Genomic DNA, 20,970 nt, shown 5'->3' on the forward strand with positions numbered 1-20,970 from the left:
CGTAGATGTTTAGTTCAAAAAAAGTTAAGTAAGTACTTGCGTGTAGCACCACCATGTGGCACATGATGTAATTAGATCACTACTGGAATTTACGGGTATTTGAATTCAGTTTTAATTAAAATACTTTTACTAGATAACTTTGTGATTCTTGGCCTAATGCTGCGAGCCTAATACATCACTTCAGCCATGGTGATAAGACGTTTAACACCAGTGTGCCAAGTCCCAAGCTCGTCAGCATGGTTGGTAGCCACATCAACATTCAAAGAAGCAGCCTTTGGGAAATCTCTAGCATCCAACGCAGAAGCTATCTCCTTCAATTGTTCGATAGTAGCATTGCTCAATAACTCTTCATTATTCAAGTGATCGAACAAGATGTTAAGTCTGGTTTCCATATCTTGACCATGCTTTGCGAACTTCTCTGGAATATTTGGCTTGATGGCCTCTAAGATTCTGGAAAAGTCTTCATAAATTGGCAAGGAGTTTTCAGGAATATGGCTTCTGTCACCAGAAGGGTGCTTTGGCTTTGCAGGTTCAGGAGCTACTGGTGCTTGTTGATAAGACACTGGTGGGGCGGCTGGTGGCTGTTGTCCAATGCTTGGAGTCCTTGGAGGAGGAGGCACAGAGTTGAAAGCTGGTTGGATTGGAGGGGCAGAGATGGATCCAAAAGGTTGTGGTGGTGGAATTCCCCCAGCTTTTGGTGGTGGCGGCACATTACCACCTTGGACAGGAAACTTTGGCGCGTTCGCAGCTGGTGGAGGAGCGTATGGGTTCTTTGGGGGTGCTGTCACAGGAGCCCTTGGAATTCCTGGTGAGCTCACTCCATTTGGCGGGACGAGGTTTCCGGTAGGTGGTGGAGCATATGCTACCTTGGAAGGAGAAGCAAAATTGCTCTCAGCAGGAGCGTATGGGTTCTTCTTTGGGACAGCTGGAGAAGAGCCGACTGGAGGAGCACTCGTAGCAAATCCATTGTTCACAGGTGGAGCAATCTCAGGTGCGGCACCTGGAGGGGGGGCGTAACGACTGTTCAATTGGACAGAGCTTTGACGAGGTGAGTTCACCATTGGTGGAGTAGCGATGGATGCCTTGGAACCAGTACGACTGGCAACTCTAGGTGGTGGTGGAACTGCAGTTGGACCTGGTGCAGCGGTTCCGATGGATCCTCTAGTTGGTGGACCTGGGGTTGCTTGTGGACTTGGTGCAAACGGAGTGGTTGGTTGTGATACAACAGCTGGAGCAGCACGACGTGCAGCAGCCTTAGGCTTGAATGTATCTGGCAAGTCGTTCCAACCTTCAGTATCCTTTTTGTAACTGTTCGTTGGTGCTAAAGGAGGAGGTGTAACAGTAGCACCGGGTGGAGGAACTGCAGCTGGTACCGATGATGCTGGAGCTGATGGTGCATAAGGGTTGGAAGAACCTTGTGGAGCATACGGATTAGAGGTGGCTGCTCTAGCATATGGGTTGGAAGTAGGCTTCGCAACCCCAGTTGGTTGTTGAGGTACAAATGGTTTGACGGCAGGAGCTATACTTTGAGCACTTGGAATAGCTGGCACGCTTGGCGCAGAAGGGAATCCTGGGGTGGTTGGGAAACCAGGGGTGGTTGAGAAACCTGGGGCGGTTGGGAACCCTTGATTGACAGGTCCAGGTCCTGGGATACTTGGAACACCAGGAGCATTGGGTTGTCTACCATAGGCTGGTTCAGCAGCTGGAACTCCCCCAGTTCTGGAATAGGCATTTCTTGGCTGGGTCTTAGCAGCAGCGGACTTGTTGATCAAGGATTTGGTTTCAACCTTACCCGAAGCCTTAGAAATCCTTTCTTTTTCGGTACCTGCAAATTCAGATGGCAAGATAGTCAAGAATTTTTCAGCCAACTCAAACTCACCGTATCCTGCAACTAAATTGGCATACTCCAAAATAGCCTTGGAAATTGGTTCAACTGATGGACCTGAAAGGACCCCAGAGTCATGCGAAATGGATCTGTAGGCGACAATTTTCAGGACGAAGTTACTCAATGATTCAAGACGAGCTTCTGCTGGAGAAGTAATGTTTGAGAAACTTTCAGACTTGAGCAATTCGGATTCAAAAGCTGGCAATTCCTTGAGCCAGATGTTAGCAATCTTGTCTAATGCATTACCAGCCAAGTAACAAGTAATGGCATTATCTCTCTGTTCTTTGGAATCTCCTGATTTCAAAAGACGATCTCCCAATTCGGAAACCTTAGCATTACGGTCACTTTCATCAGTGGAAAATGCAATTATGCTAGATGCAATTTCCTTCCAGTTGGCAACATCAGCATTAGCAACAATATCGGAGATATTTTTATTCGAGACATTGAAGAGAACTCTGGTAAACTCCTTCTTTTCGTTCTTTTTGAAGTAACTGTTCTTAACCTTTTGCTTGATAGAGTCTGAACTGTCCAAAGCTAAGATCAATGCTTCAATAATTCTGTCTTGTTCTAAACAAAGAGAGACAGCATCTTCCACTTTATTGTTCAAGATGGCCTTAATGATCTTTTTGTTGTCCTCAGGCTCCTTTGGATCAATCAATTGGAATGAACCAGAAGGAGAAAATGCGTCTTCTACTGGCGCAATCGAACCGTTTCCAAGTTTTTCGAAAAATGAATCTTGATTCTCATTAGACTCCTCTTCGTCCTCTTTGGTCTCTTCGGCTTTGATTTCAGACTTTTCAGTAATTTCATGTTTCAAAATCTCCTCTCTACCAGTCTCTGACAACTTCTTCAAGAGTTCCCAGTCAGCCTTATCATTGACATTGTCGACAGTAGCCTCTAATTTGGAGTTTATTATAGTCTTGTAATCATCTCCTCTTAAAGCTTCGTACAACTTGGAGGAACCACCTTGACTCTTCGAGACGAATTTCAGAATGTTGATAATTGACTTGCCTGATTCATCTTTTTTGACTTGAACAATCTTCGAACCAAAGCCAAACGAGACACTGGAAGGTCTCTTCAACCATTCTGGAGCCTGCTTGATTTGAAAAACAGGTTGCTGAGTTTCTGTAGTGGAAATTTGGTTCCAGAAAACATTATCGTCATTAGAAGTAACCTTAGTAGAAACTGGAGGTGATGTGTCTTGAAGTGACTGGATTATTATCTTACCATCAAAAGAGGCAGTTGCAAAGATATCTGGGACAGCTGGAGCAAAACCTGTTTGGAAAGCCCAGTTGGCAGTAGTTGGGTATTCGCCCAATTTCTCGGCGGTGATTGGATTCCATAAGAAAGTAGTGTTGTCCTTACCACTAGAAATCAACAAGTTTGGATCCTGTTTACACCAGTCTAAGGAAAGAACTCCCTTCTTGTGGCCTTCCAAGATCTTCTCAGGTTCATTTGAGTTACGCAAGTCCCAAGTTAAGATCAATGGGCAGGAATCATTATCACTGGCAGTAATCAACTTGGTGGATTGGGTAGGATGCCATGCAACGTGTGAAAAGTTAGCTCTACCAGAAGGACCACTGTAAGACAAGTGCAAGACCTCTCTCTTCGACTTCAAGTCCCAGATAGAGGTGTAACCGTTGGAGCCAGTGCTGGCAATAATATGGCTAATAGAGTTATTCCAAGCCACACTGGTAACGTCATCCATTGGGGTCATGGCCTGACCCGGGGAGAAAGGCTCGCTGAAGACCTTGGTGTCCCAAATGAAAATTTGGCCCTGAGCACCTCCCGAGACCATAACATGATCCTGAGAAGGACTGAATTGTAAGGACTTAACTGGGCCACTATGCTTGTGAGACTTGTGCACGGAGGCTTTCTTGAGGTCCTTGGACTTGATCAAGATCTCTGCGTCCCAGAACTCGATCACTCCGTTTTCAAATGCTCCTGCAAGTAAACCTTTTGGTCTTCCTTCAAAAGGTTTGGACCATGCCAATGCATAGAAGCGGTTTTCCACTGGGGCCGAGAAGATAGGATCGTTCTTGTTGGTGGCAGAAAAGGTGTCCCAGACCTCTAAGGAGGCGCTGGAGCTGAAATCCACGTCGACGGCTCCGGCAACCGTACCAGTGGCCAATAATGGCAAGCTGTCCAGACTCCAGGCAAAGGTAGACGTACGGGCTATTTCGTTGATTTTAACCATGGTAGCTCAAGAGCTGAAATAGCGTGGTTTGTGGGTATCTCTAATCAATTGTACCGATCCGGATGTCCACTTGACGAGTTGAAATATGGAGGTTGTTGATTTGGGCGGAAATGATTCGGCCAACTCACCGTTTAAACACGGTCACGTGACTTGCCCACCACCAGTGGCTGTTTTGGGGTTACTGCCACCAACCGGATCGGCGCTACAAGAGGCCCAGGCCAGGCCCTTATGATGCCACGAGACCACCCTGGTAGGGTGCTCTCATTCGCTCGTAGCTATTCCGTTGCCGATTTTGCTCTCCCCAGCCCCGAATTTCAGCGTGGCGCTTGTTTAATGTTAGTTGCACCATACCGAAACAATCACATGGGATCCAGTACAACTTTCAAACGCACACCTCTCTTCTCTCGCTATGTTGAAAGTCGCTCCAGGTCGCTCCTCAAAGCTCAACAGGCAGGTGGTGCTCTACCTCCTCAATAGCTTCAAGCTCAAGGTGGTCAATCCCTCGGTTAAGGCGTTCATCTTTGCTTACTTGTACGTGGTGCTTCCGAAAGTGATTAACCATATCATTGTGTCGATCAGAAAGCGTCGGATCAACGAGATCTTACCCAGGACTTTCAAGATTCTTGTCAATGCGTTCCACCCCAAGAAGTTCCCCATGTTTGCTGCTAACTTGGTGGCGTGTATCAACATCTTGGAGCCTGTCGCGTATCGGGTGTTGAGAAAGCACAAGGGTCCTGTCAACGCCATTTTCTTGTCGACTTTCGTGTCGTCGTTGGTTTCGGCTTTGATCGCGTTCCCGGGATACCAGAACCATATCTTGGGATACGGAAGATACTTTTCGTTGGATCTCACCCTCTTGTTGGTCACTAGAGCGGTGGATACCGCGTTGTCTTCGTCGTTGTCGGGTTCATTGCCGTCCCAAATGGCCGGTCTTGGTGATGGAGGTCTCTTCATTGGCTCGTGTATTTTCATCATGTATGCTTGGTTCTTTTACCCGGAAAACTTGCCTCCAGCGTACGCCAAGTGGATCACCTCGGCTGCAAACATGGACCCGGAGCTCATTACCTTGTTGAGAGCTGTCAAGCAGAAAACCATGAAGTATGGGGAGTATACCCCAGGATTACAGGAAGAGTTGTATCCTTACTGTGACAGGTACGGTCAGGACCGTAAAAGAATCAACATGAAAGAGACGGTGCCAATTGATTGTGAACTCGTGCATGCTTTCCAAACCAAAAACTGTGAGCTACATGCGTTGTGGAGATTTTGGAGAGGGTTTGAGTTTGCCATCAAGCTCTACGGACCTTTGAATGCCATCATGCTCTTGATTCCCAAAAAGAATGTCACCATGCAAGTGAGAATTGTGCGTGCCATCCAATCTTCCTTGAGATCCTCGTGCTTCTTGGGAACCTTCATTGGTTTCTACTGGTATGCGGTATGCTTGGCAAGAACCAGAGTTCTTCCTAAGGTATTCCCTAAGGTCGCAAGAGAAAGGTGGGACGACACCATTGCCCCCACCGCCGGTGCCATTGCCTGTGGCTTTTCGTGCTTCATAGAAAACATCCAGCGTCGTAAGGAGTTGGCTTTGTTTGTGGCTCCAAGAGCCTTGGGAACCTTTGTACCTTCGGAACCCTCCAAGATCAACTTAAAAATCGAGAGCTTGGTATTCTCGCTCAGTTTGGCAACCTTGGTTGCGTACTCCAGAAGCGATGCTTCTAAGGTCAGAGGGATTTTCGGAAAAGGTTTACAACAGGTGTTCAGAATATCGTCTTACGCTTGATCTCCATGATCGTTCCATGCCCGCTATTACCCCAACTTCTCCGTCAGACAAACCGCCAGACTTGTATTCTGGCCTAGTTTGCAATTTAATATAACCCTATTTATTGTGTATACCATAAAATATAGTCCCAAGTACGCCAATTCGAAACATGTACTATGAGATCCTATTCTGTAGCACTGTAAGCCTAGTACCTTTGATTGGCCCCTGAGCTGCTATTGGCCCACCGTGGCCATCCTTCTGTCTCGCACTTGTTGGTGCCAATGGCCACACTACCCAGTGCACTCCAATTGTCTCACACTACTGCTCCGAGCGAAAGCGCTTGGGTCTTCAAATCAGCACCATTCACACCACTCCATCGTCGAATGGAGACAAAGCCGAAGCTCTATCTGAACATCAACTGACCGTTTCCCTCTCGCGTAGCTCATTCCCGCTTTTGTTGCACACTCTCTGGCACCAATTCATCGCCATCACCACCACCACCACCCCAATGATATGCTGGACAACGAAATAGATGAAGATCAAAAAGTGGTGGAGTTCGACTTCCCGTTGCCAATCAACTCAATCACCCAAAACCTCGTCAAGAGACACGCCAAAATATCCAGCATAATCGGGTTGCCCAAGGATGATGACTTGCTAGTGTTCATCTTCGAAACGGCGGCATCGCTATGTGACCCTTTCACTCAGCCTGAGGAAACCGAGGAGTCTGTGCTCAGCGTTGACGCCGTGTCTGACTTTCTCATTGCCTTGTCTTACACCAAATATGTCCAAGACAACCACCTGGAAGTTAACTTTGTCAGGGTGGACATCGAGTCCATCAAGTTTGAGCTTTCCCTTGCATTTTTCAAATTGTTGAGGTTCATCCATCGTGTATTAAACGCTGAAAACGAGCTCAGAACAAGGTATGTCAATAATGATGAAGAGCATTGGGCACAGAACCTTCCACAGTGGACGCCCAAACCTCCGTTGGATTTAGAGGAATTCAACTTAAAACTAATCTACTCAATCGCATGTATTTTGATCTTGGGGATCTACAAATTATTCAAACCTACCGACGATTCGGTGCCGTACAATCTAATGGTAAATCCATACCTTCACTACCTACTCAAATTGTGGAAATGTCATACCAACATCATTCTCTTAGGTCTCGAAATTGATCGAAGAATCGAATTTGATAATCATGAAAAGGGAGAAATGATGGATACCCCTGAAATCGTCAAACAAACTCTAAAAGGCTCTTCATCCATAAGGTATATCTTGTCCTGGATTATCAACCAAAACCCTTCACTGTTCTACGACGAAGACATAACGGATATAGAGGAACTCGAGACTAATGACATGAAGAAGGAGTCTTTGCTAAATTTTATACAACCAATACTCAGAAAGAAGATTAATGGTGGAAGTCTACTGATCGATATGAGATTAGTTATCATCGGATTGTTGATTATTAACACCGGTATTTCCTATACACCGGGATTGTATCAGAAGGAGGAAGAGCCTTCTGCAAATGAAGATGAAGCCACGCGCAGACTCAATAGAATCAAACCCATAACCGAGTTGGGCGATATTTTAATAGACCTTGAGTATGAGGATAGGTTTGATGAAGATATCAGGTACATATTTGAATATGAGTTTGAAGACGAGTGGGAAAAAGGTGAGGATGAAGATTCTGAGCATTTGGTAGAAGACGAAGAGACCGATGATAGGAAAATCAATAATGGTACAAATGAAATGGTCCACGGTTCCAATGAGATTAAAGATCAAGATGGACAAGCAGCTATGAGATCGCCTGATTCTACTTCAATTGAGTTTGATGACAAAGGTAGAGATTGGAGAGATGTTCCAAGAGGTCAAAATAGTGAGTTTCAAGAATGGTTTTTGACAAAGTTGGAGAAATATGAGCAACTGCAAAACAAGCAAGATTCGGATGATTTCTTTAATTCGTGGAACGAGTTGTATGAGACGTTTGAGTATTTGAGTACAACTAGTATTGAAGGGGACGTTGAATCCGAAACCAAGCTTGGTCAAGTTGTTATTAATTCCATATCTAAGGCTATTAAGCAAGAAGTTGAAAACTTACATGCATCCGATGACCTGAAGAAATCAGAAGTCTCCCAGTCTGCCATAACTCCAGATAAAATATACCAATACTGGCTAACATCAGCTACAGAGAAATCAGTTCAGATCACACAAGAGAATAACAAATTAATAGTGCCGATTCTCAGTATCACTAGATTTGAGATTTTTCTCCATAACAATAGCAAGCTTGCTAGATGTTTAATGGATGAAATGTTGATGTGTAATGGTTACAGAAGAGTGCTAATTTGGTTCCTTACCCATAATTTGAACCTTTCTACGTTATTGATTGACTATGTCTTTGAGCTCCTAGTCGGTATTAGGGGTTCCAATCAGGGTCAAGCACCGTACAATTTCACGAGAAAGGGAGACAAGCTAGAGTTGAGTGAAATCGAACGGCTGATGTTACTTCACGAGTTTCTCACCAACAGTAGCATGTACCTTTCATCCACAGAAGGAATTGAAATTGATGATGGATACAAAGTTGTTTTGGCCGAGTCCATCGCAATGAAGTATATGTCGCTAATGTGTCTCATGATCAACCAGCTCATGAGAATAGGTATTATAGATTTGAACCGCCCCAAAAACGCCGAAGGGGTCGATGATGATATTCATGACTACAGAAACGAATTGCAGGTTTTACTCATCAATTGGGTGGGGAAACTACCTGAAGCAAGACGGCTATTTTTCATGGTCAAAAACTACAATGAGGACAAGCGGGATGATGAAGTCACTGAAGTGATAGGCAGTGAACTGGGTGAATCTACGATGGCAGCTCAAATCGAGCTTCTTGAGAAGTTCCAGACACTTCGTACCCAAGAGGTATCTGAATATTTGGAAAATAATGAGAGCGACATGAAGCTCATAGCAAATCTTGCAAGGAAGTTCGAGTTGTATCTTGGAATGGTATTAACACCCAAGGAGTCGGGCATCAACAACAATGAGTTGAAGAACATCCAACAGCATTTTGCCATGTTTTTCGAGTACTTTAATACCTTGTGCAGAATCGAGTTTGTTGCAGAGTACCTATTCGAAAAGTTCGAGACTGTGATCTCTACGGGACAAAACGAGGTGAAGCCCACCTCGCTTAGCCATGAAGCAGCCGCAAATGAGTTTGCAGATGCCGAATTCAGCGCCGAATTCCTCGCAACGCCAGCGGGCGTCGACAACACCAAGCCCAAGTCTACCAAGCCCAAGAAAAGCAACAAGAAAAAGAATCGAAAGAAGAGGAAGTAGCCAAATATCTAGTAACGAATTGCATATAACGTCCTGGTGACTCTGTAGACCCTGGTGGTGACTCTGCAGCGACTCGGGCTTCCACCAGCCCCGTTCGCACGACCCTACATGGCAAATTCCGGGGTCCAAACGCCCACTCCATCCCCACAGCATAATGTTCAGCAATCAATTAAGAAGTGCTATTCCAAGATCATTACAGTTCACCGCAAAGAGAATGTCTTCCTTCACCCCAGTACGTGTGTGGCCATTGGTCGTCCATCAATGGCACGGTATACTAACACTAGCACCAGGTTAAGACCGCTACCGCCCCAGGCCCAGCTGCCCCTTATTCACAGGCAGTCAAGATCAACGGTACGTATCAATATAATTGAGCCAAAACTGCTTGTGCCTACTAACTCCAGGATTCGTCTATGTGTCTGGCCAGATCCCATACACTGCCCAAAACAAGCCATTGCCAGCCGGTGCTTCTATTGAGGAACAGGCAGAGCAAGTGATTCAAAACGTGTCCAACATCTTGGAGGCTGCCAACTCTTCGTTGAAGCATGTTGTCAAGGCCAACATCTTCTTGACTGACATGAAGAAGCAGTTCGCCCCATTCAACTCTGTCTATGGTAAGTACTTCGATGAGATGAAGCCTGCCAGATCGTGTGTGGCTGTCAAGGAGTTGCCATTGGGCGTCGACTTGGAAATGGAGGTCGTTGCCGTGGAAAAGGAAGACCCCAAGTTGTAGAGCAGCAAGCTAATGCGCTAGAAGCGCAGGCTAATCCGCTCCTCCAGAGGCTATATAGACCAGAATAAATGGCTAATTAAAGTCACGCAGATGGTACCATCTTTTAGCGCAAAATTGGGCTATTGCTAGGCCCCTGAATCTATTATTCCCCTCCCGTTCTAACACGGCCTCGTTGCATGATTCATCCACTAGCTCAAGTGGCTGCGATAATTATAGGTGTCCCTCAGCCGTACTTTATCCGTTCTTCTCGAGTCTAGGGCTCTAGCCCTTTCTTCTTGAATTTCTCACGTGACTCATTGCTGCCATCGCACTCTCTCCCTGCACACATCCCCAAAAATTTTCGCCCCCACTAGCACGCTCACGCAGAGTCGAAAATTTTGTACCTGGGTCGGGCTTTTTCAAATATACAAAATAGTTTTGAAGCTCTTTTTGAAAGGTTTACTTTAAAGCATATATCGACTTCAAGATGGCTCAACGTGTTACTTTCAGAAGAAGAAATCCATGTATGTAGGGATAGCCAACAGGCAATGGATACGTCAAGAGAGTGGATTGAATGACATTCCCTACCCAAAATGAACAAAGTGAAAATTTGATGGTGGACACCAAATAAGTTCCAAGTGGAAGTTGACAAGAAGTACAAATCACAGCATGAAATGGAAAAGTACCCACACTCATTCAGCATCAAACCCCCTCGAAGACTATCCCTGATATGATCTGATCACATATACTAACATTATAGACAACACCAAATCTAACAAGATTAAGGTCGTTAAGACCCCAGGTGGTAAATTAGTTGCTCAACACGTCAAGAAGACTGCTTCCAGAGTCAAGTGTGGTGACTGTGGTATCGCTTTGGCTGGTATCTCCACCTTGAGACCAAGAGAATACGCTAACGTCTCCAAGACCCACAAGACCGTCCAAAGAGCCTACGGTGGTTCCAGATGTGCTAACTGTGTCAAGGAAAGAATCGTCAGAGCTTTCTTGATTGAAGAACAAAAGATTGTCAAGAGAGTCTTGAAGGAACAACAAGAAAAGGAAAAGAAGGCCGCCAAGAAGACCGGTAAGAAATAAACGAGTCACATCATGATTGTAATTTAGTCGTTGGTTTCGATGGTAACTTCTATGTAAATTCTTTTATCACTAATACATACACGTTTGATCACCAATTTTACTGTAGAACCCACTTTACCGTTTATGAGATTTATGGTTTGTGAACATTACTCGGAAACCTACTTGTAACCGGTACAATGGCCGGACTGGGATACTAGCAGACTGAAGCATCAGGTGGCTAGGTATCCTTACCAGTGCTATTCTCTCCCATCCTTTCTGTTTCGCCCATCTGCACATCTCAAAGTAAGGTCAATCACACGAGATTATAAACCTGCATATTGGCGTTCCAGTTCCAACCAAGATCCAGGCCAATCCAGTCTCCACCAACTTCATGCTTTGGACATCTCGGTAAACGTTTCCGTGACACTTCATGCATAAGGTTGTCCTTCTATAGCCTATCCGCTTTTTTCCATCTTTTACCGAGTCTTTGCAGGAATTGTATCCGCACATATATTTCCACAAAGGCTTGACGGAACTCTCATCCCGAAAGGCGCGGGATGGATCATAGCCCAGTATGTTATCAAAGCACTGACATTGCAACCTGGGGTGCTTGGCTGGTCTGGACAGAAGGATATGAAGGAGTGGTCTACTGCGGTGTTGCTCCCACTTTTCCCTTATCTCTGAGTCATCTCCTTGAAGTTGTGGAATTGCGCCTTGACTTGGCTTATCAGTGAGTATACATGATAAGCCGGCCCATGCTTCCCGATGGGGAACGTATAAATATTTAGCATGGAACCATCTTAACTTGAGTCTATTAGACACCAACCAAAACTTAGAATTGCTACTATCGCTACCCACATCATGGACTCTACTCGCTTATCGCATTACATGGAGAACACCTATATCCCACCACTGAAACAGTCCTCAAGTCCACAAGTTCCTTCATATCACCCATGCTTAATTGTTCAAGATTCACAAACAGATGTCAGCAAGGTGAAAGAATGTGGATGTGCCGATAACTACTGTGTTAAGAACGCTCCCGCTTGGATACCTAGAGCCAAGTAGAACTGGCACTTGATAGATACTGCTGGTGGCGGAAACCAGAGGACTCGATTACCTTTACGGCTGCAACTTCCTACTCTTAATTTCAACTTCACATGGATTCTTTGCACTACATCTTTAATTTAATAATAACGCTATAATGATTCTTCAACTATATTACCACTTGGGCCACGTCAGCTGAGAGAAGTGATCTGTTTTGACTTCCTCTGGGTAACTGGTTGTAATTTCTATCGGACCCTCGTGGTCATCGAATTTCTCGAAAACACTCTTCTTCTCAGTCGTCACCGAGATTTCAATATCTTTTCCAAACATGAAACCCGGGTGGAAGACAAGAAATAAAGCAGATGTGAGGCAAATTAGCAGTGCATCCAAGGTCATGGGAAATGCTTCTCTTCGAATCAAGTAACCATTCCAGCCCTCACTCAATTCTGCGACCCTGTAAGCACATCTAATGTAGACAAAAATGGTCGCCACGAGGAGGACCAAGGGTATATGATTGAACAAATGTCTAGTTCGGATTGTGCTATATTTTGGGTTGTAATGAGGTTCTAGTTGACTTCTCAATATTTGACCATCTTTGTTGTGTAATAAAAGGCTGAAAAAATTTTTGCACCCAAATCTGACAGTTCTGTTGACCTTGAAATAAGATCGAATATAAAAATCAAAGAGAAGTATCAAGAACAAAGACATAGATAAGACCTGAAAGCATATACCTCCTAACATTACGTGTGTTCCTGGGCCGAGTGCTGCCCTGCGATGTAATGCCACGGATGCCATTCCTCCGCCTATTGCTTGCACTAACAAGCTCATAGCATCGCAGAAGACAAATACGTAAGAAAACCAAAGAGGGGGTAGGATAGAACAGTTCCGCCCATAAATGACTATCACCTGTGCCAATAGAAAGTATATTCCGGCCATGATGAATGCTGGAGCCATTGTCAACGTAACTATTTGGCACAAGAAGAGATTCTCATCAGTTTCGTGGTTGTGGGCCAAAATCCGACTCAAGTAGCCTGCAAACTCTAGAGAGGTTCCACAAAAGAAACAAGCGGTGAAGTAAGTCTGCTTAGTAAAAATACCAATACCCGTATGTGCTAAGAAGATAATGCCAAACAACACGGTGAATAAAATGTTGGCGATCCTATTTGGATTCATACCATACAAATTATTTTCGTTATCTATGTCAAGCAAGTTCAAAGTTGCATTGACTAGTTGAGAAGTCACCATGGGTAACTGCTGGGTTTCTGTGGCTGTGGCCAAGTATTTTTGGCCACTTATAATGGTGAGGGCAGCCATGGCGCTTCTCATGTCTTGCGCTAGGAAGTATAGAGAGACCGAGTTAGTTTCGGTGGCAGCAGCTGAAGTGATCAGGGCCACATGGCTAACGATGCTCGAGTAATGGGATGGGTTGATAGTGGTGAGTGGGATAGTCGTTGTGGGGATAGAAGAGGGTGCCCATGTTGAAAATAGTTCATTCAATTGTGATTCTGACATGGCTCGGTGGATGTGCTTGCAACTAGAAAATGGTTATGTAAGGGTAAACTCTAGATTATATAATTGGATCCCCTATGTAGAGGTTTCTACATTTGTAATATATGAAATGAATGGATTCAAGATGTTGTAAGCAATTTCAGAGTACAATAAGGCTTAAAAGGCAAAATGCTCAAAAGAATGGTTCACTTATCCAGGCGTACATTCTAGTCGAACCGTCAGCTCATAATCAGAGTTTGGAATCTCAATTCGCCATAGTTCAAGGATTAGGACCCCTTGAAGGAATAGGACCCCTTGAAGGGATTTCCATGCATTATTGATAGCAACCATTCATACTCGAGACTGCAGAAGCGAACGGAGTAAACAATTATTGTTTGGGGGCTCGGGAGTAACCACCCAGTGCCCAATGAACAATAGTACTGGTGATTTGTAACTTTTACTGATTGTGATAATCCTCGGTATTGATATTGATTTGTGTTGTTTTTATCTGGTGTAGTTGTTTACTATACTCGACCCTAGCTGCAGATTATCGTATCCATTGGGGTCTGAAGGGCACTAGCTAAAAGCTTCAATTGGCTTATCCACTAGAATAATATTCGAAGCTCAAACACTAATCTGTGACCTGTCCCATTCTCCGAGTTTACCAGGCAATTATTGAGCACTTCTATCTTTCTTTTCCACACTTGTGAGACATCATTCAAAATAACTACACACTTACATAGTATCAAAATGCAAGTAAGCCCTTAGTAATTGAGTAATAGTTTTGGTGGTTCTAACCATGTTTCAAGCACGCTAGTCTTAGAATACATTGTTCACCTGAACAATGCAATTTTGGCGACCAGATTAAATACAATAGGCCAGGCGCATAGGGTCTCTCTAGCTTTACTCATAGAGAAATCTCAGCTCAAAGGAACAAACTAACTGTAGCCACAGTATCACCGGCAAGGCCATTTTTCAATATAATACTACAATTTGGAGCTACTTCCTGATTCCTGTAGCTTAGATTACTATCATTGACGTGAAATATTTATTTATGGTTCTGGAGTCCTGACTGTCTAAACATAGAGCTTGGGAGTAACTGCTACAAAGTGAACCAAACGAGAGGTAGCCCAACCAACTAACTTGTCTTGGGTGCATCTGGGTGGACTAATTCATTGGTGAGCTGTTCTCTCTTCCAGAATCTTAACAATAAATCACCATAGTTTTGTAAATCCTCCACGCTGATCATGAGCTTGAAGTCCAACAATAACAAGAATTGAAGCTCAAGGTAATTTAATTCCTCTAATGGTAGCCCTCCTACTTTGGCATACCTCAAGTTCTTGTAAAAGATGTCGGAAAAGAACTTGGAAGAAACAGTAATCCCAGAAATAATCAAACGATGAATATTGTAAGAGTCCATCACGAACAATTGTTCACTTTCATTCGAACTTTCCTCTCCATTTTTTTCGGACTCCTTCTTTTTCAGCTTCAAGTTGTTCGCCTTTTTGGCAATTCTATCAAAGTACACAAGTAGCGAAAGAAAAACCTCGTTCGTAACAGGACAATATTTTAAAACTCTGGCCAAATAGGCATGCAACGAGATTCCTGGAACGTTGGTTCCATGGAATGCTAACACGTTAGCCAAATATTTATTCTTCATCTCATCATCTTCGTCTTCCTTATCAAGCTCCTCATCATCTTCAGACTCATCTGGCACTTCATCTATTTCAATGGTATTATTGTGATATGTCTGAGACTCGTCGATGTCAACATCTATTTTATCGTCGCCATCTTCATCTTTTTGCGACTTCACTCTCATTGCTCTTTTTTCTTCCCGAAGTTTGGTTCTTTCCAATTTCTTTACCCTCTTTTCTTCCTTCATACGCTGTCTTATAGCAATGGTATTATCGAAATGATTTGGATGCAACTTATCATTAGCCTCAATAATTTTGGTTAGCAAGCATGATAGCATCACGATCAAATCATTCACAGGATAATCAACGATATTCAAATGCTCCTCATGCATAGATCCTTGCGCATCATTGATGTTGTTCCCGGTTGAAGATATATTAGAAGGTGAACCAGCACCATCCTTTGTGGACAAGTTATGCAAGAATTCTTTGTAAGACATGTAGTGGTCTGGTTCCATAGATGACAGATTTTGGGGCAATTGAGTTTGAGAACCAGGTTGAAACGTGGATGTGGAAGTTTGATTCTGATGACTCCCCACCGGAGTAAGATTAGAATTAGTGCTTTTTGAGAACAGGCCATGGACTCCTCTATTATTGAAAAACGAGTTCTGATTTTGAATACTAGAACCGTTACCACCATTAACTGGTAAAGAGTTTGGATATCTATGCAGATTGAGGTGGGAAGGAGGTTGCAGCTGAGGAATGTAGACTCCAGGAGAAGCATGATCCCCAAAACTGCTGCTTGGTTGGAAGGATAACGAGTGATCGCGAGAACTAGCCGAATCCATTGAAATATTAGTAGTAGGAATGGCATGCGGCACAATTCCAGGAGCTTTGTAACTAGAAGAATTGGGGTGCAAGTGCTGAAAATTGTTTGCCGGAGGTACGAAACTTGAAGTGTGCACGGACGGTGTCACCGAGTGATTGGAAGAGTATGAGCTGCTCACCATTGTGGGGGTGTTGTGACTTGAAGGGATATAGTTTATTGAGTCATTGATGGGTGTGTTGTACTGGTGGAAGCTACCGCTTTGATATGAATTCTGTTGGTACGGGATGGACATTTGCGGTGGCTGGTTGCTTCTGCTGTTGTTAAAGCTGGAAGACATCGAGCCGTAACTGGGTGGATTTGCAGGGGCGCCCTGGTCCAACAGACTGGGGTGCACTTGGTGGACCAGATTGGATGACATGGACGACGTCTGTGACGAGGAGAGGAGCGTCTTCGTCAAGTTCGACATTTGGTTGGGTGGGTTGTGGAATGGCACCGGCCCCGAACTGTCGACCTTGGACGCTGGCTTGGCTTCAGCACCATCGAGGAGATCTGTTTTGGCACTCGGCGAGTGGGAGCGGTTGTACGCCTGCTCTAGCGTTGTGGAGGAATCATTGTATTGCGAGCTCATGGAGACTTTGCGCAGAAGTTAGATGGTGTGGTTTTTAAGTGACATAAACTTGATCTAGCCTGTTGGTTAGTGGTGCTTGGTGTGGATGGTAATTGGCCCAGAAGCGCTGGCTGGCACATGAAAACGGCACAGTAGTGTCGTACCGCACCCATGATGGCGGTATCGAGCAAATCGGGATGTTTTATACGTACGAATTCGACAACACAATTGATATACAATCGCAATTAACTGTCTAATCTTGCCTGTAGCGGATGTTTTTTTTCTCCCTGAATGCTCGGCCACTCGTTGGACAAATGATTACTGATAGCGGGAATGCTGGTAGGGGCAACTCTCAAAGGTGGCAAATGGGAGTGGAAGACGAATTGTCGCTAGGTCACTGCTTGCTAACGAACACACTGACAACGTTGGGGGCAACGATCACGGATTCAATCATTTTCCGACTCACGTGTGCCTTGCAGTGAGGGTCACGGGCCACTGACCAGTAATTGGGGGATGGCACTTACTGAGAACTACAGACACCCTAACGGTGGTGACGTGGGGGGATGCTGCCACACTCGACTCCAAGCGAGGCCATGGAGAGGTGTCGAACGCCAGGCTGTCGTGAGCTTAGGTCCGGGGCGTTTCTGGAAGAGCCTCATTGGGGCACCCACACGCTTACATAAGGCGCACCTTGCCAATGATATAGGAAGATCAGACATTTTTATTCTCCACCATCATGTCCACAGCCTCCAAAGTGACCTTCGGGTTAACATGCGTCTCCGCCGTCGGCGCCTTCATCTTCATCAACTACTCGCAGCAGCTCGAAAGAGAGGCTTTCAGACAGGGCCCCATCAAGGACGCTGCCAGAATCGAGGCCAGGCAGATGACCAAGAAAATGAAGGCTAACGAGTTGGAACACAGAGAACAAATTGAATTGAGACAAAAGCTCGAGAAGATCCAGCCTTTGAACCTGGAGATCATCAGAGGGGAGGATACCTCCCAGTAGCTCTGCTGTCAGTTGTCATGGCCTAACAGGCCAGAGTTTTCAAACCCCGTACATACTTCCAGTGGGACATGTGGCTCACGCCAAACCTCTTGTATATAGTACCTTTCGGCACATCGTATGCCATGGTAATATCGCTTAATCTACACATGTTCGTGTTCTTGGAGACACCAAAGAGTAGGCCATTCCTTTGATGTACTATGATGCACTTTTGCTATTCGAACGAACCAGACGTGTCTCGCTTCAATTGACTTGCCAAAACGGCTCGTCCAGGATTTCTCCCAGAGAAGGTGTCGGGACGTCTGTGCGAACCAAGGACACCCAAAGGCGCCTAGGCTCTGACCCTGCCAAAACAAAGTGTCTGATTCTTGTCCGTGGTGACCTAACTCAGAAAATTTTCCTCTTAAATACTCCTGTGCGGTACTGCACATAGTCTCTAGAGATAACAGCCCTAATTCAACGTGCTATTTCTAAACTACACTTCCTACCTTACCAACAGCTAGTGGTGAATCCTATATTATCCTATGTCTCCATTTTTCCTATGATCCCCACTTCATCATCCTCGTGTTCCTGGGCGTACTCGATTCTATCTACTTCCTGTCCCTGGCGTGGTGATAACACTTGGGGTGAGTCCTGGAAGTGAACTGCAGTATTGTGGTAGGACGACGCAGGTGACTTCAAGTGATCCTCATCATAATCTACCCCGTCTTGACCGTTCCCAGCAATCGAGTTCGATCTTCCCTTGATTCCGTGTTCCCTCCTTGGGTGGTCCAAGTACCCTCCAATCCCTGCTGGCGATCCAGAGCCGTGATAACTGTGGGCTGATGAGGGAGGGTACTGTGAAACAGAGTGGGATCTCTTGTACACCTTGTTTTTGTGCTTGGGGTCGTATGTTTCCGATATTCCGCCGTTGAACGCAGATTTAAAGGTTGGAGGAATTGAACCGTCTATATATGAGTTTCTTCTAGTACCCCCGGCACTGGTACTTTGGTTGTCATTCATCCCCACCAATATACTAGCAGCTTCAAGAAGCTGCACCTGCTGGTGCTTGGAGATCAACAATTTCTTGGTGACATTCCATTCAGGTGTGTGCTCCCATAAATGCTTGGCCAATGATGAGATATGTTTGTACCCTTTACCACAAGCTTCACACCGGAGCTCTTCCTTCAACCTGCCGCTTTCTCCTTCACTAATTCTTCTGACAACAAACTCTCTTGAAAGTGTGGGCACAGAAGTGGATAGCTGGGATGTGTGTTGAGTGTTGTTTATTCCATGCTGGTTGTTCGAGTGATGATGACTGGGATGGTGAATATGAGGCTGGTGATGTTGCTGGTGTTGATGTTGATTTATGTGGTTCTGATGCTTGACCGGTATCACGTATGGCGTAGCGCTAGAGTTTCTCCTATTGTATGTGCTAGCAGTCATTACTACTTTGTTTGGAAGAATAGCTTCGGGCTCTTGTCAAGTTTATGGGTGGACTCGGGCTCTGTGACTACCACTTCTCAATCTCTCTTAACTGACCTGTCTTGCTTCCACAATATTCCTGCGTTAATTGGTCTGGTTTTACGTATTGTTCGGGTACGTTATGTCTGCGAGTGTGTTGCTTGTAGTGTATAGACACTTTTTCGTGGTTGTAATGCTTAAAAATCTATCTTGATGAAAGGGTCCAGTGGATTTTTGAAACAATTTTTTTCTAGATGGATGAGACACTATGCAGTCATTTATAATTAAAGTTTAATTTTAATAGGTGTCTAGAAGAGTAGGATGTTTACTGAGGGTACTAGAAGCCTTGGTTATGTAATTATCTGAGCTGGAACTAGTGGGGAAGTCTGTTACACTGGCATGGTATTTGCATTGAACGCGTTGGTGTCATGCGTCACGTGATCGTTTATGACTTTTCCATAGCACTTCTACACCAGGAGTAGTTTCATTGAATTATTGGTACATAGCTAGAAGGAGTCGTTATCAAGGTCATCTGCTGGCTCGGGGAGCAGCATGTCTGCATCAATATCTGTGCTTTGATGCTCATGGAGAAGGCTGTTGTCGATATCGTCCTCGATTGGTGTTGTTTGAAATCCTTCTTCTGTTGAGTATAGAATTGTTTGAATCTTTTTGTTCAAATCCACCACAGTTAATTCCTTCAATTGAGCAAAATTGTTAGCATCAATCAAATCGTTAATGTTCTGTACCAAAATTTCGATTTCACGGAGCTTGTTGAAGTAGAAGTTTCTCTCTGTTTCCAACGTTTCCGCTGACAACTTGTACTCTTGAAGCTCTTCATTTAATTGCCCGACTTCAGACATTGCCTCGGATAGCTCTTTATTCAACTGTGCCACTTTAGTTGAGTTTTGCTGTGGAGTTTGTGGAGCACTTGATGTTCTGTTTCCAGATGACACTCTTCTCGGTGCTGCTTGACTATTTACAATTTTGGGACTGATAGGAGTACTACTTATTGTAGTTCTCCTCGAAGTGGGAGTGGAGGAGGATGTAGATGAGGATCTAGATCCACTCACTGATGCTCTAGTGACAGCCGCGGGTCTTGCGTTCGGTACGCCGTTCCCTGCACTGGCACCTCCCTTTCTTCTTGCTCTAGCATCGTAATTATCATTCACCCCTTTGTTCTCTGTCCATTGGCGCTTAAACCACTGTAGTAACTCCAAGTTGTCCTGTAGGCGGCATTTGATTAACCGCTCCACATCAATGACCTTGGTGACCGAATGTTTGGTGAATGCTGCCTGCAATATCTTCCAATTCTGACGATAATCATACTCCGTGGTAGCGTCGAATTTGACCTTCGCCATTGGTACCCCTCCATATATACAGTCCATTAATTGACAAAAGGCTGCTCCTTTCCCACATTCTTCTATTCGGTTGTACTTCAACTCGAGTGTGCTGTTTAACCACGCCAAAAGGTCTGATCTGGACTCTCCGACAACCATATTTGCCTTCCCCTTTGTAGACACGTTCAGAAGCGCCAGTGATGCGTTGTGCCAACTAAGATGGCTGTAGGTTTGTTTATATACGTAGTACTGTATATAGACAGAGCTAAGCGAGGAAACTGGATTTAGCAATTGGGCGATAGTGATCGAACGGTGGGGCTTGTCGATTCAGGTGTACGAAGATGAAGTACGTGGGGTGTATTCGGGGTTTTTGAAGCGGCTGAAGCAAAGGGTAAAGCTCGGCTGTCGTGGCCCCTATGCTGTCAATGTGAAACAAATGCACGTGATGGGGACAGACACAATACGCTGTAGTAGCTCGCTACCAGCGCGGGTACAGGAACATTCCGGGCAACGGGAAGTCTCGTTGTCACGTGCCAAAATGCACGTTCTTTCTCATGGGCAGGCCTGGGCGCTGTAAATTACCCGGACATCACCCACTGCTCATGAGAAGTTTTTCACCGACGTTCCCATCTTATTCCTT

General features: G+C 44.9%; 10 protein-coding genes across 10 annotated transcripts; 5 read left to right on the forward strand and 5 right to left on the reverse strand.

The window, feature by feature from the left end:
• Window positions 1-92: 92 nt before the first annotated feature.
• On the reverse strand, window positions 93-4,082 carry PGA63 (Pga63p; the record flags this gene model as incomplete). The annotated part of the gene is made up of 2 exons (XM_020211313.1): window positions 93-1,543; window positions 1,655-4,082. 2 exons carry the CDS (start codon window positions 4,080-4,082, stop codon window positions 168-170), a joined length of 3,804 nt encoding a protein of 1,267 aa, XP_020062755.1. The 3' UTR covers window positions 93-167.
• A 409-nt stretch (window positions 4,083-4,491) lies between these two features.
• On the forward strand, window positions 4,492-5,859 carry CANTADRAFT_56314 (uncharacterized protein; the record flags this gene model as incomplete). The annotated part of the gene is made up of 1 exon (XM_020210575.1): window positions 4,492-5,859. The coding sequence occupies one exon, from the start codon at window positions 4,492-4,494 to the stop codon at window positions 5,857-5,859; it is 1,368 nt and encodes a 455-aa protein (XP_020062756.1).
• A 492-nt stretch (window positions 5,860-6,351) lies between these two features.
• Window positions 6,352-9,898, forward strand: CANTADRAFT_8076 (CCR4-NOT core subunit; the record flags this gene model as incomplete). The annotated part of the gene is made up of 4 exons (XM_020211233.1): window positions 6,352-9,164; window positions 9,331-9,400; window positions 9,453-9,519; window positions 9,570-9,898. The coding sequence occupies 4 exons, from the start codon at window positions 6,352-6,354 to the stop codon at window positions 9,896-9,898; spliced, it is 3,279 nt and encodes a 1,092-aa protein (XP_020062757.1).
• A 466-nt stretch (window positions 9,899-10,364) lies between these two features.
• CANTADRAFT_55846 (60S ribosomal protein eL34) lies at window positions 10,365-10,969 on the forward strand (the record flags this gene model as incomplete). The annotated part of the gene is made up of 2 exons (XM_020210500.1): window positions 10,365-10,401; window positions 10,638-10,969. 2 exons carry the CDS (start codon window positions 10,365-10,367, stop codon window positions 10,967-10,969), a joined length of 369 nt encoding a protein of 122 aa, XP_020062758.1.
• An 840-nt stretch (window positions 10,970-11,809) lies between these two features.
• On the forward strand, window positions 11,810-12,013 carry CANTADRAFT_33108 (uncharacterized protein; the record flags this gene model as incomplete). The annotated part of the gene is made up of 1 exon (XM_020208495.2): window positions 11,810-12,013. One exon carries the CDS (start codon window positions 11,810-11,812, stop codon window positions 12,011-12,013), a length of 204 nt encoding a protein of 67 aa, XP_020062759.1.
• A 279-nt stretch (window positions 12,014-12,292) lies between these two features.
• Window positions 12,293-13,489, reverse strand: CANTADRAFT_30387 (uncharacterized protein; the record flags this gene model as incomplete). Its single annotated transcript, XM_020208350.1, has 1 exon — window positions 12,293-13,489. A coding segment is annotated over one exon (1,197 nt), but the record flags the coding sequence as incomplete, so codon positions are not given.
• Window positions 13,490-14,404: 915 nt separating this feature from the next.
• On the reverse strand, window positions 14,405-16,886 carry PCL7 (Pcl7p). The gene has a single exon (XM_020208079.1). It carries the CDS (start codon window positions 16,566-16,568, stop codon window positions 14,619-14,621), a length of 1,950 nt encoding a protein of 649 aa, XP_020062761.1. The 5' UTR covers window positions 16,569-16,886; the 3' UTR covers window positions 14,405-14,618.
• A 397-nt stretch (window positions 16,887-17,283) lies between these two features.
• Window positions 17,284-17,553, forward strand: CANTADRAFT_92056 (uncharacterized protein; the record flags this gene model as incomplete). Its single annotated transcript, XM_020211903.1, has 1 exon — window positions 17,284-17,553. One exon carries the CDS (start codon window positions 17,284-17,286, stop codon window positions 17,551-17,553), a length of 270 nt encoding a protein of 89 aa, XP_020062762.1.
• Window positions 17,554-17,619: 66 nt separating this feature from the next.
• Window positions 17,620-19,237, reverse strand: CANTADRAFT_316879 (uncharacterized protein). The gene has a single exon (XM_020208415.1). The coding sequence runs from the start codon at window positions 18,973-18,975 to the stop codon at window positions 18,073-18,075; it is 903 nt and encodes a 300-aa protein (XP_020062763.1). The 5' UTR covers window positions 18,976-19,237; the 3' UTR covers window positions 17,620-18,072.
• A 262-nt stretch (window positions 19,238-19,499) lies between these two features.
• On the reverse strand, window positions 19,500-20,489 carry CANTADRAFT_55471 (microtubule-binding protein; the record flags this gene model as incomplete). The annotated part of the gene is made up of 2 exons (XM_020210449.1): window positions 19,500-19,885; window positions 19,985-20,489. The coding sequence occupies 2 exons, from the start codon at window positions 20,487-20,489 to the stop codon at window positions 19,500-19,502; spliced, it is 891 nt and encodes a 296-aa protein (XP_020062764.1).
• Between the last annotated feature and the right edge of the window lie 481 nt (window positions 20,490-20,970).

Source organism: Suhomyces tanzawaensis (genome assembly GCF_001661415.1).
Source record: "Suhomyces tanzawaensis NRRL Y-17324 unplaced genomic scaffold CANTAscaffold_7, whole genome shotgun sequence".
Taxonomy (NCBI): domain Eukaryota; kingdom Fungi; phylum Ascomycota; class Pichiomycetes; order Serinales; family Debaryomycetaceae; genus Suhomyces; species Suhomyces tanzawaensis.

Coding starts and splice junctions, on each gene's coding strand:
- PCL7 (XM_020208079.1), bottom strand. CDS start 16,568: ATGAGCTCGCAATACAATGATTCCTCCACAACGCTAGAGCAGGCGTAC.
- CANTADRAFT_316879 (XM_020208415.1), bottom strand. CDS start 18,975: ATGACTGCTAGCACATACAATAGGAGAAACTCTAGCGCTACGCCATAC.